This window comes from Numida meleagris, chromosome 5, assembly GCF_002078875.1.
Source record: "Numida meleagris isolate 19003 breed g44 Domestic line chromosome 5, NumMel1.0, whole genome shotgun sequence".
Classification (NCBI taxonomy): Eukaryota; Metazoa; Chordata; class Aves; order Galliformes; family Numididae; genus Numida; species Numida meleagris.
Window position 1 is genome coordinate 12068326 of NC_034413.1, and position 14160 is coordinate 12082485.

The 14160-nt window shown below is 42.6% G+C and overlaps 1 protein-coding gene across 3 annotated transcripts in view; it reads right to left on the bottom strand.

Annotated features, from left to right (window-relative positions):
* PDCD11 (programmed cell death 11) overlaps positions 47-14160 on the bottom strand; it is a 24486-nt gene continuing 10372 nt past the window's right edge. For all 3 annotated transcript variants that reach the window (XM_021400702.1, XM_021400704.1, XM_021400705.1), the window contains exons 17-36: positions 13583-13802; positions 12309-12461; positions 11886-12001; positions 11201-11724; positions 10653-10715; positions 10149-10245; positions 9558-9647; positions 9132-9234; positions 8430-8607; positions 7677-7733; positions 6314-6436; positions 5913-6035; positions 5531-5726; positions 4997-5119; positions 4521-4667; positions 3239-3486; positions 2492-2660; positions 2053-2206; positions 1494-1659; positions 47-889 (exon numbers count right to left, since the gene is read on the bottom strand). In XM_021400702.1, the coding sequence (XP_021256377.1) occupies positions 718-889; positions 1494-1659; positions 2053-2206; positions 2492-2660; positions 3239-3486; positions 4521-4667; positions 4997-5119; positions 5531-5726; positions 5913-6035; positions 6314-6436; positions 7677-7733; positions 8430-8607; positions 9132-9234; positions 9558-9647; positions 10149-10245; positions 10653-10715; positions 11201-11724; positions 11886-12001; positions 12309-12461; positions 13583-13802 (3222 nt within the window). In that variant the 3' untranslated portion in view covers positions 47-717. The remainder of the gene's footprint in view (positions 890-1493; positions 1660-2052; positions 2207-2491; positions 2661-3238; positions 3487-4520; positions 4668-4996; positions 5120-5530; positions 5727-5912; positions 6036-6313; positions 6437-7676; positions 7734-8429; positions 8608-9131; positions 9235-9557; positions 9648-10148; positions 10246-10652; positions 10716-11200; positions 11725-11885; positions 12002-12308; positions 12462-13582; positions 13803-14160) is intronic.

The following is a 14160-nucleotide window of genomic DNA, read 5'->3' on the forward strand; positions in this document are numbered from 1 at the left end:
ACAGTACAAGAGAAAATGGGCACATATCAAAACGTAAGAAATTCTATTTAAATGTAATAAAACTCCTTTATTTTATTTTTTCACTGTGAATGTAGTCAAACACCAGAACAGGTTGCCAGACAGCCTGTGGCATCTCCATCCTTGGAAATCAAAACCAAAATGGACATCGTCCAGGCAACCTACTCTAGCTGACCCTGCTGTGAGCAAGGGTTTGAACCAGATAATTTCCAGCAGTCACTCCCAATCTCATCTATGCCATGATTCTGCATTGCTCCATCAATTGCTAGAAGCACAAAGGAACTTCAGATTAATCTTTCAAACTGTCAATTCAAGTGAAAGGCAAGGCTCTTCTCTGCCATTTTGCCAGAGAGAGAAATCAATAACACATCACTGTACCTAAAAACAGTGGATCACAACAGCATTATTTCCATAGGAAAGTAGACCAGGCAGGGGTGATGCTTATATTGATCATAAAATGGTCTGTACTTAAACTGTCTTCAGTCATCAACAGACAAAGATTATTTGTAACATTCAGACAAAGCTGCAAACATTTATCATATATTTTCTTTAGACTGTTTATCTTTCCAGTTTGGTTTGGTCACAGACCAATACTCTCCAGAAATTCACTGTCCATGGAAACCCTCAGCAAAACTCCACGCCTCCCAGTTCCCACTTTGCATGGAGAGCGGAGTCTCTCTGCTTTTACTTATGCTGTGTTTAGGTGTCAGCGAGGGAACTCTTGGCCTCTACGTACTCTAGTGCTGCTGTTTTAACAGCCATGACAGTTTCTGATGTACCATATTTCTTCTCATAATCCAGGTACCGCTTAAAGAAGAATTTCATCTTCTTTGGTGCTAAGTTGAGGTGTATGACCCTCTCAAAGATGTCCCTGCAAGAAACCAAAGTGATTCAGATTGCTATGCTGGTGACAGCACTCAACACAAGCCCTGTACCATGCCACTGAGCAAAGCGCAGAAACTCATCGGAGACGTACAATCTAATGCCTCAAGAGATTCGTGAGAGCTGGTGAAAGCCTCAAAGCAGAAGCCTTCTGCAAACAGGACATCATATGCTAAGATCCAGCCACTGTATTTGACCCTATGATCATGAAGTGCCTGAAGCTGGATCTATAGTGTGAGAAGCTGAACTTCCCTTTGTCATCTCTCAGCAAAAAAGAGACTGTTCTCCCCAGTTCTATATTACAAGTGATAAAAGGGCTGAACTTTAGTGCAAGCCCTCTAGTTTTTGTTTTGCAGGTCACTCCTTACTGTTAATGAATCCTCCTCTGCCATGCAGATCTCCTTGGAGTCTTCCCAGTCCTGGCGAGGACAAGCTTCTGCACACACCTCGGTTTTCTTTCTCTACGTGATACAAATTCTCCTTTGCTCTGGGAGGCCCTTAAGGGTATCATATCACAGGGCACTTGTGCTCTTTCCAGGTGTTACTCTAAGCTCTATACTGTCCCTTTCCCAGCTGGCTGTAGCACAACTCACCGTACTTCCTTCTGGCTGCCCTGTTTGATCATGATGTCCATGTAGATGGACCAGATGTCTGTCCGCTTCGGGTAGCTGTTGAGGGTGCTTTCAAAAAGGGCCTTGGCATGTTCTGGGTCACCAAAACGGAACTCCAGCTGTGCAAACCTTGAAATGACATCCACATCTGGAACAAGTAATGACATGTTAGGGGATCACAGCAGCCCTCTTTCCTATAAAGAGACATCAACTGAATTAAAATTATACAGAAAAGGCAAGCACAGAGAGAGCACCATCTCTATTCAGATACTATTGTGTAAAGTGGTTCTGGTCCAAGGCGGAGGGTCAGAGTGAAGGAGAAGCAATTTTTTTATTTGTTTGTTTTACAAGAGGCTTTGGTATTAATATCCAGGCTGAAATTTCCCCTCCCCTTACAGTCAAGGAAAGCGGATTCAACACTAACTGGCTGCAGTTTTTACTTACTACAAACACTGTCGTAGGCAGAGATATCAGAAGGCAGCCCATCTACTGGAGACCCATAAATGCATAGTCTGTGTTATGATTAGAGACAAATGCTTACGTTCTTTGGTGGGCAGAGCCTTGAGAGCACGCTCCAAAAGCCTGTGTGTAGCCTCAGTCTGGCCTTGCTTCAGGAGGAAAGAGGCATATTTCAGCCACACTGATTTCTCCTGACGGAAACGCCTCAGCATTGTGTGGTACAATTCTTCTGCTTGCTGGAATGGCAAAATTGGGTTTAGATCACACAGATTCATAACAAAACTCTGTAGCTCCTGAGACTCTTGCTCATAAAATGCTTGCTCCTGGCCCAGGCATCTCTGAACATCTGTGAGAAGTAAGTATCAATAGTTCTGCATCTGATGCCAACCATAACTATTAACCCCAGTTAGGAACAGGACAGGGCTAACGTATGAGAGCCAGAAGCTTATGCAGCCAGGACCGGTGGTTTACTGACAGGACAGAACAGGATACTTGCCTGGAAAGTGTTTGCACAATCTTACCTTGTACTTCTCAGAATTGGCATAGATATCACACAGATGCTGAAAGACTTTCAGAGGTTCATTGTATTGAACAGCTCTCTCAAAGACCTTCATCAGTGTCTCCTCAGTGCCATACATGTTCTCCAAGTTCAGAAGAGCAACCCAGACATTCAGCTTCTCTTGTTCTTCCCTTAAAACAGATGTGCACAAGAACATTCAGCCTTTTAACAGCCTGCATCAGCTTTTTGCAAACCACCCGAAGACTTGCTGACTTGTAGCCTGTTATCAGGACAAGTGAAAAAGCACTCTTGGAATAAGCACAGCAGTTGTTTCATCCTACAACTTTTGATCACTGTTGTTTGTAATTAAAAACCACAAGGATGATTCAAGAAAACACAATACACTTTACCATGCTGTGGAGATGCTTTAATACCCAAGGGTGTAGCCCTATGGAATGGGCAATAAGAGTTTCACGGTTTATTTCATTATTTCATTTACGGTCATCATTGACAGCATTATGCTCTTCCAAACTCTCCCAACTGCTCAGAGGTACGTCCATGTACTCAGTGATACCTTGGGGAGTTACTGTGCCCACAAGCTGCAGCAAGCCAGCTGCAGGCCAAGAGTAGTGACTCACATCACACCTTCAGAACTTCCCACTTCACTCACACACACACACTGATGGCACTACCAGTGCTCTTCTCCCATCACCATTAACCCACGGTTATTTATTCTATGAGGCAAAGAAAGGCAAAGCCCCATTATTACCTGAAGCAGATTGTTTTAAGCGCTCTCTCTGCCACAGCTCTAGCCTTCTCAATCTCAGTAGCCTGGAGGTGGAAAGCCATATACTGCAGCCAGAGGATGGAGCTGTCGGGACTACTCAGCACCAGACGGTCAAAATCATCTGCTGACTGGGGCTGACGACTGGGGTCCATCAGGGCTGCCTCTAATTTGCATAGCTCTTTCTCCTTCTTCTGCTTCTCCAGCTCCTTCTCCTTCTTTGTTTGTTTCTTCTGATGAAGGAATGGGGAAGAACAGATACTTCATGTCAGAATAGGCAGGCCCAGCTAAAGCACAGCCAGACCCCAGCATGTCCAAGGCTAGGCAGGTTTTGCAAGAAGAGGGGGCCAATTTTTTTCAGAGAGGAGGAGAATTACACCTTTACCCTCCAAACACGCACAGGTCACACCTCTGAAAAGAGAACAACTACATGAAATCCAATTTGTTTTAATGCAATTCATCAAGGGCTGTAAGTGCTTCATTAGTCTTGCATCCCAACTGCAGGATTCACACTTTCACATCCACCCTTGCTTTTCTTCTTTAACCTCAAGCCCTCAGGCCAGCATTCACCACCATCTTCCACTCTAAAGACCCAGGATACCTGGGGAGCAATTGTGCAAGACTGGAGTATGTTGCTGGATCAGTGGGTGGGTCAGGTCTAAACTAGAAATAGAGGGCTGCATAGTTCTCAGCACAAGGCAACTACACCTTGGGCAAAGTATTTGCCATGTGCAGCCTCTAAAGAGGTGAGTTTTGAGGGACAGGAAATCCTGAAGAGTAAATATGAAAGCATTTTGTGAGCTTGTTTCCAGTTTTACTGGATTGCTCATACTGAAACACCCTCCTAAAAAAAAAATCTAAAGCACAGTATAAAGAAGCACTTTTTTGTATTCTAAGTAAGAGGGCTGTAATTTGAAAACATTTTCCATCTCCAGGCTTTCCTTTAAATTTAGAATAACAAAAAAATGAAAAACAGATAAAATCACATACAAGTATTTTAACTTCATTAAAGTGTTCAATCTTTTTTTTTGTGTGTGTGTGTGTGTGTGTCTATGTGAGAATCCCTCTTTCTCTTCTCTGCTTCAGAGATTATCTGCTGCCAAACCCAGCACTCAGAGCAGTTAAGGAATTTCTGTATTAATTGTCAGATGTGGTTCCCTTGGGTTAAGAGGCTTTGCTCCGAGGCAGTCAGACACGCAAATATCAAGACAACACGTGATGGCCACCATGTGGCGTCTCCTGTGCAGGTGGTGCTAGCAGACAGTACCTTAGACTGCGGATTCTCCTCCTCCTCCTCACTGTCTGAGCTCTCTTCCTTCTGATTCAGTACAGGCATTTCCACCGCATTCATGTCCTCATCCCAGGTGAAGCCTGTGGAAACTTGCAGCCTGGGAACTTCACCACGTTTCCTTATCTGCTTGGAGGAAAACGGAGCATGCCCTTGTTTTTAATCAGAAGATTTTACACTGAAACCAGACACAGATGCTGTTTGACTGGGACACAGCCTACTGTAACAGCCTACCATTGACATCTCATGCTTGGAAACAGCTCACCAGAAAAACACTTAACTCTGGTCACGTTTGCTGTAAACAAAATCCAATTCTTCTTGCACCATTCACAGCTAACAAACTGTGCTCCTTGTATCTCTGGCAATGACAGTTACTGTCATGCCAGTTAGAACTGGTACATCTCAACAGAGCTGCAAAGTTGTTACCAATTCACATATTCCTTCTAGCTTCTCACCTTAGATTTCTTTTCAGCTGCCTCTTCCCCCTGGTCACCATCCTCTTCTTCCCGGTAATACACCTCAATTCCACTGTCATTTTCATCTGCTGGGGAGACCTTCCTTTTTTTTGGCTTTGCTTCCTGCAGCAGGGGGAAATGAGCACAAGGTGAATGGAGACAGCTGGAGTAAGTCTTAAAGACAATTCTGAATGCACAGTAATGAGTCTGATGGCAGAGAAAGGGCAGTGCCTTGGCACAGCATTCCCCACTATGCTCTCATATAATGGAGATAACAGAATAAACTCATGCTCATCTACATCTGTTGGCAAAATCAATAGAACAGCTCACACAAGCAACGTAAATGGGCTACTTATTCAGTAAACTCCAACCCAAAAGGATCTGTTTCTCATCTTTGCAGATATCCAATGAAATTTAATATTTTTTTTTTCCATACTTCAATTCCCAGCCTGATCTCAGGGGATCTTCCCAGTCATCAGTCATTATTTGGGCCAAACAAGTCTTTTAGCGTGTCCTAGGCAATCACATCCATACCTGCTCACTTTCAGAGTTCACTCTTCTCTGTTTTCTCTTCATCTTAAGCTCTTCTTTCTTTTCCTTGTTATCTTCTTCTCTTTTCTCTTCCTCTGCACCATAGCGTGGTAAGCCCAGGGATTCAGGCAAGACGCTTGGCATCTCAGTGTCCTCAGGCAGGAGAGAGAGCTCAACGTGATTTTCTTTTTTATTTACACTTCAGAGTGTTGCCAGGAGCAGTGAGAGAGAAGAAAATAATCATAAGAACATTTAAGATGACTGCAGTGATCTGAACTAGTCCCAAAAATCTTCCAGCCTTTTACTGTCCCTCTTTCCATTCCCACTTCCTACTTCATCTCCCTTCTACTAATTGAGAGCCCTTTTTCAAGAACCTGGGACTTACTCAAGGACCTTGGCAGTGAGCAGCTTTCCCTCTGGCAGGTATTTCTCATATAAGGAGTGTTTCTGTACAAAGTAAGGGGAAACATTCTGGAACAGGATTCGGCCCAGAAGAGAAGCAGACAAGCTGAGAAGGAGAAAACATATGTAAATAAATGGTCCATTACAGAAGAGAAGAAGTACAATGTTCTGTATCTGTGGCACCACAAGTTCTGTACAGTATCACACAAATTTTCCATATTTCAATTTCACAGGCTCAACAGTGTAGCAATAAATTTAACCCCACGTATCAAAATGTCATTTTGCAACATAAAACTACAGCAGACTGAAGAAGATTCCAGAACTGTACATCCAAAGTTTGCTAAGACCCCCCATTTCCCAGTATAGTTTTCTTTTGCTGCTCACCCAAAGAATACACCTGATGGAGTAACTGATTTGACATAGCCTCTTACTAGCTGGCCTTTTTTAACATCCTCAATACATGTTATTTCAACATCCTCCACTTTACTGCTGTTCCTTGGGTTTAGCCTAAAAGAAAAGAGAGGTTGGAAAGTAAAGCACTCATTCATCTGAGAATACCACATTCTGCTCTAGATATTAAACAAAGAAATCAGTATTAAGAACAGCTAGTATGTTCTGGAAAACATACCAGCTCAGAGACACCCTTCACTTAATTCAAATGCACTAATGGACTATCTGCATCTTTGCCAAGTTATACACAGCATTAGAGAACAGATGTAGTGCTGTAAACAGAGCCAAACAAAACGGATTTGGGGCACCACAGTTTAAATAGGATATAAAACTGTAACAGAATGTGCAAAGGAAGGCAACAAAGATGATGAAGGGTCTACAGGGTAGGATGTATGAGGAGCAGCTAGGTCAGTTGGTTTGTCCAGCTTCCTTATGGGGGGAGCAGAGGTGCAGGCACAGATCGCTGCTCTCTGGTGACAGCAACAGAACCCAAAGGAACTGTATGAAGCTGGGCTAAGAGAGGTGAGGCTGGGAGTTAGGGAAAGTTTCCTCACTGAGAGGTGGCCAGGCACTGGAACAGGCTCCTCAGGGCAGTGGTCACAGTACCAAGCTGCCAGAGTAACAGTGTTTGGACAACACTCGCAGACACAGGGTTTGAATTTGGGGTGGTCTTGCATGGAGCCAGAAGGTGGACTCAATGATCCTTGTGGGTCCCTTTCACCTCAGAATATTCTACAATTCTATGAACAGATCAGCATGGTTTCCTCTGACACTAATAAAATGTAAAATACTGTCTGAACTTTTGTGCAAGACTGGCCTGGCTTTTTTCCCCTTCCCATTTTTTTTGAGACAGTTCATTCCAACACAGTTTATATATTTGTGTTGTATAGAGAAGACAACACAAGAGGTTCAGCTTTAAAAGAAGACATTTAAAACAGTCTGCTCTTTACCCAAGATGGTTAAAATGCAGCTTAACACTGAAAGTAACATATTTGAATTGCAAATTCTAGGAAGGAACATTTCCTTTTTTCCTAAACAAAAAGGAGTTGTCAAATCAAATCTATAAACAATGAGAAACAAAAATGCCACCTGAACACTCTTTTATCAGCTCTACATTAAATGTCAGACTTTGCAGATTTGTTGATACAAGTCTCATCCTCTACAGAAAATAAACAAATAAATCTAGTTTTTGTCTTCTGAACACTTTACAATGAACTGTACAAAGTAACAGCAACTGGATTTCACAGTCTTTTTTCTCAGTGGTAGGAGATGCACAGTTAGAAAGGAAGACACCAACCTGGACTGACGAAGAGATAACTGGATTTTGCCATTCTCGTTGGAGAGGACATAACATCTGCATAGCAGAATAAAGGGAGGAAACAAAGAGATTATTTTTTACCCTTAAATAAAGGCACACATGGAAACAGATATTTTCACCAGTACAATGAAGCTCCAGATGGAAAAAAAAACACTCTATCCCTTGGAGTACTCACTGCCTTATGCAAAGCAGCATGACAGAAAAGTTCATGACACCATCTGAAGGGCATTTTGAAACAAGTCTATTTGCTGTACCTAGTCTTTATTGGAAGCATAAAAAAATTGAAGATTGTTACAGCTGAATTACTTGACTCGTTTCACCCTCCAGCATTCCCAACAAGTTTGTGCAGTAGAGAAAGGCAATTACTTGAACATTATAAATGTAAAGGCAACTGGTTTGCCAAACAGCACACAGAACCACAGCAGAGCTGGGATAACTGACCTCCCTCAACCCCATCATCAACTTAACCACGAGATTATATTCTCTCAAATGACAGTCCAAGAAGGCAGTCAAAAAGGGCTTTTTCATTCTTGAAAAGTGATGTTTCAGCCAAATACATGTGAGGTTACAGCCTTCTCTTCTAAACAGGTGACCCAAAAAGTAAGCATTACTTCTTAGCAACAAGCTGAACCTTACAGATCTGGCGTCATCTTATGGCAGTGAAAATACTGTCACCAGACAGGAATATATTTCTAAGCCTTGTTGCTTGAAAAAACAACAAGAGTTACTGACCTGACAACCTTGCCAATTTTGAAGTCACTCAGAGGAGACTCTGTGTACTTATCACTTAGATGAAAGATACTGACTTTGCCAGTCTTCCCACTTGGCAGAGTGATGGTCAAACCAATGTGAGGAATCATTTTTGCTACCATGCCTACAGTGATGGTACCCGGTTCCAGTGACTGAATTCCTGGAAAACGCAAAGGAGGAAAAAGTCTTCAATACTCTAAGCATGCAACCAAAGTAACAGGGCTATTGAGCCAATGAGGCTGATTTTAGCAGCCTAGTCACATACCAAACCCACTAGATTTTGGCAAGGAGCAGTCTGTGCTCTCTCAGTTTACAGCACCATGCTTGTCATGAGAGTGCAGACAAGGTCCCTTAACTGCACAGTTACAACATCCAGAGTAACTTACAGATATTAAGAAAAGTACCACCTCATGTTTGAGGTCAGAAAGGAATACATTCATATGTGCTTCAGGTAAGGTTTTCTGTCTGAGACAGTAGGTAAGCAGTTCTTTAAAGATTTGACCCCTCTTGCCTTGCACACTGCTACATCTGGGTCAGGGTCCCAGGGGTTAGTTCCCTTTTTACAAGAAGCTACAGCTTGGCTCTCAAGTGCAATAGCTTTCTTCACTGAGGAGGTCAGTGAAGATCCACCTCTGATGGAAGCATTATATTTAGTTGTGTCCTGCTGTTAAGGCTCCACTATACCTGTGAGCGACAAGAAGAGGTTTGTTTCGGTGGCATCTGTTCCAGTCACTGTAGCAGTTAATGCTTGGCCATTTTTGAAATTCTTTTCTGGGTGTTTTAAGACCTGAAAGGGAAGACAGACTTCCACTTATTACCAGAAAAGGAGCTTTGCACAACACTGACTTGTGTACACTCCAATGAAGCTGTAAACTTTTAAAATGCATCTTAGATGCACACCCTTGACAGATAGCTCAGCTTTCCTCTGATGGCTCAGTTAACCTGGACTGAACTAGCTACAGGCATCATACTAATCACTGAGGAGCACTTATGCCTAAGGGGAACATCACTGGACTGAGTTCACATGGATGTCAGAAGTGTCAATGGCTGTCACTTGCAGAAATATACACAGAAAAAAAACCACGTAGCTTACCTGTAATAGCCTCTTACCTTGGTGTTCAGAGACAGCAGCAGACGAGGAACTCTTCCTCGAATATCAGGGGTGACTTCTACCTCCAGCCAATTTTTCAGGGTGTTATACTGAAAAGACAATAAACAGACAAAAACAGCATGAGACCTTTGGTGAACGACCCCCCTCCTTCAGTGGGCTCACTAATTTTTAAGGCTAGAAAGGAATACTTCAGTCTTGGCTCCTGCACCAAGCAAAATGGTGATTTCAATTCTACTCTTAAGCACATAATGCTGCCGTGACTCACAGGCAAGCACACAGAAAGGATCGGCAGTGAGCATACTTAGTGGTGGTCACATAAATAATTTATCAAAGGCTGTTTTGCTAGAGTGCAGGGTGGGAAGCATCTGCTGGCAACAAACTGGCATGTTTAAGACTACCACTCAGCTCAACTCTCTCAAATATAGAAAGTGCACCTTCCCTCTTGTATTCTCATAAGACACTATGCTTTGCATGGGCCACTCTCATGGTTAATTAAAGCCTGGTAGTGTCAGTTTTAAGTTAAAGGCCCTGGCGTTACCTCCACCTGCTGTCTCCTCCTAGCACACTTCTTAGGAAGCCTCTGACCTCACCTTCCTCACAAAACAGGTGACCGTCTGTCCAACGTTGTAGGGTCCAAGTTTCTCACGGGTGTCATCTCTCATTCTTTCAACTTCCCCTTTTATTTCACTGTTTACAAAGAAAGAAAGAAAGAGGACATCACTTAGGAGGTTTGGTCCTAGCAATGCAGATAGGAATTAGAAACCCAAGAAACTGTGGCAAAACAATGTTACTGTGACCATGTCTTTGGGCTTAGTAGGGGAATCCTTTCAGCATGAAAGGACATACCACGATTCAGCCTGGCAGTACATTAAGCCAAAAGGACATTCAAAGGAAATGGTGCGCATTTCACAGCACACACAGTTAGCAGGTCTGAGTTATGAGCAAATGTCTCGCTCGTTCTTTCACCCTAACACAGGAAAATCCTTACTCCTGAATGGGTCAGCTCATTCACAAAATGGAGTAACAGTACAGGGAAGCTACAAAGATACAAGGTCTGTAAAGCATGTATAGACAATACAGAGACCAACACCTACCTTGGTCGAATACTGAGCTCTGGTATGGATCGTGTGAAGTGCGGATGGGTGATGGGCAGGTACCTGAAGAACACAAATAGGATCAAAGTTTCTCATTAGTTCACCATACCCCAGTCACCCATACTCCCTCTGCATTGCTGAAAAACAACTGTAAGCTCCGTAAAACTACAAAAGCCTTTCTATTTTAGCCCTTCCTAGTACTATTTCAGTGGCAACTTAGGTACCCAAAATATTTAAGTAAATTTAATCTCCGGAAACAAATTCTGCTCGCATTTAAGGTTTCCACTGGATCTTAAAAAATTATACATCCTTCTTGCAATCTACACTCAAGATAAATCCATAGACAGAGGTAGAGAGAGTTGATGCACTGAAACGTGGATCTGAGATAGAACATAACAGCAGATTTCCTCAGGGTCTCAACTGCTCCAGAAAGGATAGCCACAACAGCATCTGGTAACAGAGAGAACAGCCTAGACCATTTGAATTAAAATAATTCTTCCACCTTTCACATTCACCAAGAAATGATACTACATGCTTATTTTCCCCACCTGTGAGTGTTCACATCTCTGCCTCCAATGACCCGGGCAGTCACCTTCTGTCCAGCTTTCAGAGTGTACGTTGGAAAAGAGTGTACGGGCACGTCATCCAGAATCCGGGAAGCGTGGATTGAACCTGTCAATTTGTCATCAATAGCAACTGTGACGTGGGTTGGTTTGACAGACTTAACAGTACCGGTAACAATATCCCCCAGAGAAAGCGAGTGTTTCGCAGCAGCAGCAAGCGTCTCTTCTAATGCCGTCTCAGACTCTTTCCGGTCCCTTACAAAAACATTCTTCTTTGTTGGGTCTTGTACTGCTAACAGGACTCCAAGATCATTCGCCTTCACCATTTTTAAGGTTGCATAGATTCTTTGTCCCACCTTCAGTTTTTCTGAGTCAAAGCGGAAGGTATCATTGAAGTGAGAGGCTATGGGGATAGCTGCCAGCCGGCCTGATTCCAGCAGAGACACGATGGCAAACTCTTCTGCTATGTGCTGCACGATGGCAGGGTGCTGGGAGTTCTCTGTGAGCCGCTAAACAGAAATAGAGATAATGACTTCCCTTGCTGAGATTTTGATTCCCTTATCTCAAACTCCTGCAGCTCTAAAGGAGGAAAAAGGCCTCCCCCCACTCAAAATTCATTATTCCCCTAGGGTGTGACACAGGAACAGAAACATTAAAACCGAACACCTACTTGCTTGGCTCTTTTTTTTAAGAGTTCTTCTCGAAGAGAAACATACACCTTGGATGTGATGGCATCCACATGAAGAACCAGTCCCTTTGTTTTCTCACCAGGAACGATATTTTTGCCTACAAACAAGAACAAAGAGGTTATCTCTTGATGACAGTAAAGAACTTTGAGTAACTCAGCTTGTGGCACACAACAGGCAGGAAGGGTCACCTCTGGATCAGGTTTAATTCATAAAAAGTGCAGTGATACATAGCCTATTTCGTTGCTAATAGTAACTTAAGTTACTCAAGCAAGATAGCAGAAAAGTAAACTGCTGCTCTGATTAGATTCCTCCCAGGTTGGTTCCTCACCTGAATAACTAATTTCAAAATGGAGGCTTCATACTACATGACTGAAACCTAAAGCAAGCAAAGAAAGGACCCCCACCTCCCAAGTGGTAGCGAGTAGCTGTTACAGTCAAGTCTTTGACACAGCTGCCACTGAAGAGTGCTGAGCCATCCTCCTTCACATCCTGCACAACCAGCTGCAGCTCCTTCCCAGGAACCAGCTCACAAAGGCATCGGGCCAAGCCAGACTCCTCTAGAAAAAGGGAAGAAAGATTCGGATGTTAATTTTACTTATGACGTTTCTTAATAAAATAGTTTCCACATTTGCTTAAAATAATACGAGCAAACATTTATATCCACCTCCATAGCGTAAAACACACTTTAGGCTCCTGAATCTGTAAAGTACAAGTAAATACAAATAAGTAAATTCTAAGATCTAATGAAATTAGAAACAATTTAAGGACCTGATAACTCTAGAAGAAAAAAATCAGGCTTAGGCACTGTTTTGCTCCACTGGTACTTTGCAGCAATTCACCCAGGCATGCAGAAAAACTCCTTCAGGACTTTCAAGAGTCAGTTCTTCCAAGAGTCATTTTTCCATTAAAAAAAAAAAAAAGGAAAAACCGCATGCCTACACCTTTGTTTAAACATTAGAAAAGTTTCAGAGCTTGGCACAATATTCGTATACCCATAAGCTCTTTGGAGTTTAACATCTGCTTCCTGACCACAGAAATTGGGTCAGTAGGGTAAGGCTCTTATAATAAAAAAGCATGCAGTGCAAAAAATTAACCATTGCCAGATTCAAAGAAAACAGACAACTCTTTGTGTGACGCAATTAAACTGCAAAATTACTGCCACAAGATGCCCCAATTGCTTTAACTTTTAGACTGATTCATAAATCAATTACAAATTTTCACACTTAAATAAACATCCCCAATGCTGGTAAAAGGCTTTGGTCCACAGAGAATCCAATCTCACCCTGGCCTGTCTCATTTTCACCTTCACAGACACTTTTGAAACACCCATCTTCTGGTTCCACTGCATCTCCACTACTCTTTTGGTACAGTGACCTTACGGTTCATCTATTTATACCCTCACTTCCCATTTTTTAAGTTTCAACCTCAAATCAATACAAGAAACCCAGCAGACTCCAGTGAAAAGAGCAGATTCTTTGTCCTTTTCCAAAAAGCCTTCTTGTCAATGGAAGACACTGCACACACATCCTTTTTCTAATAAGCTCCTCTTGAAAGCTAAATCTCTGCTTGAACTTCTTTCATTAAAAAAAAAAAAAAAAACAGTTTTCCTTTTTTTGCCCCTCTAAAGACCGTATTTTGAGATAAGATCCCTTTTGGCAAAACATATGTAATCTTTTACCTCTTCTTCTCAACAAGTTCCTGATTTCCTCCATCTCCTTGAAATATTGATTCAGTAGTGAAAAGCTTTCTGCAGCTGAATCACCAGAGCTGCACTCTGACACCTTCAGATTGAGGAGCACACGCTGCTTCTCCTCATCAAGGCTCATCACCTTTGCAATTACAGTCTGTCCCACCACAAAGTGGTCCTTGGTGTCTGTCACAAACTTGTCACTCATGCTCTGTGCAGAGGAAACAAAGTGGGAAGGATTACTGCACACAGCTGCTAACTATCAGACATTGGCAGTGCTTTTCTGGAGAAAGGTTTGAGTTAAGACTTAATGAAAACACCAAGTGAAATTAGCCAAATTAACAAAAAGCTGTCGATTGAAGTGAATTACTAAAGACATGTGAAATCCCTGATTGAATAATGTCCTTTTCATTTGGGAAGTGAATTCAAACACAAACATAAAAGCAGCATGGCTGGATCTCTGGGCTGAAGCCAATGGGATGAGGTTCAACAAGACCAAGTGCCGGGTCCTGCACTTTGGCCACAACAACCCCAGGCAGTGCTACAGGCTTGGGGCAGAGTGGCTGGAA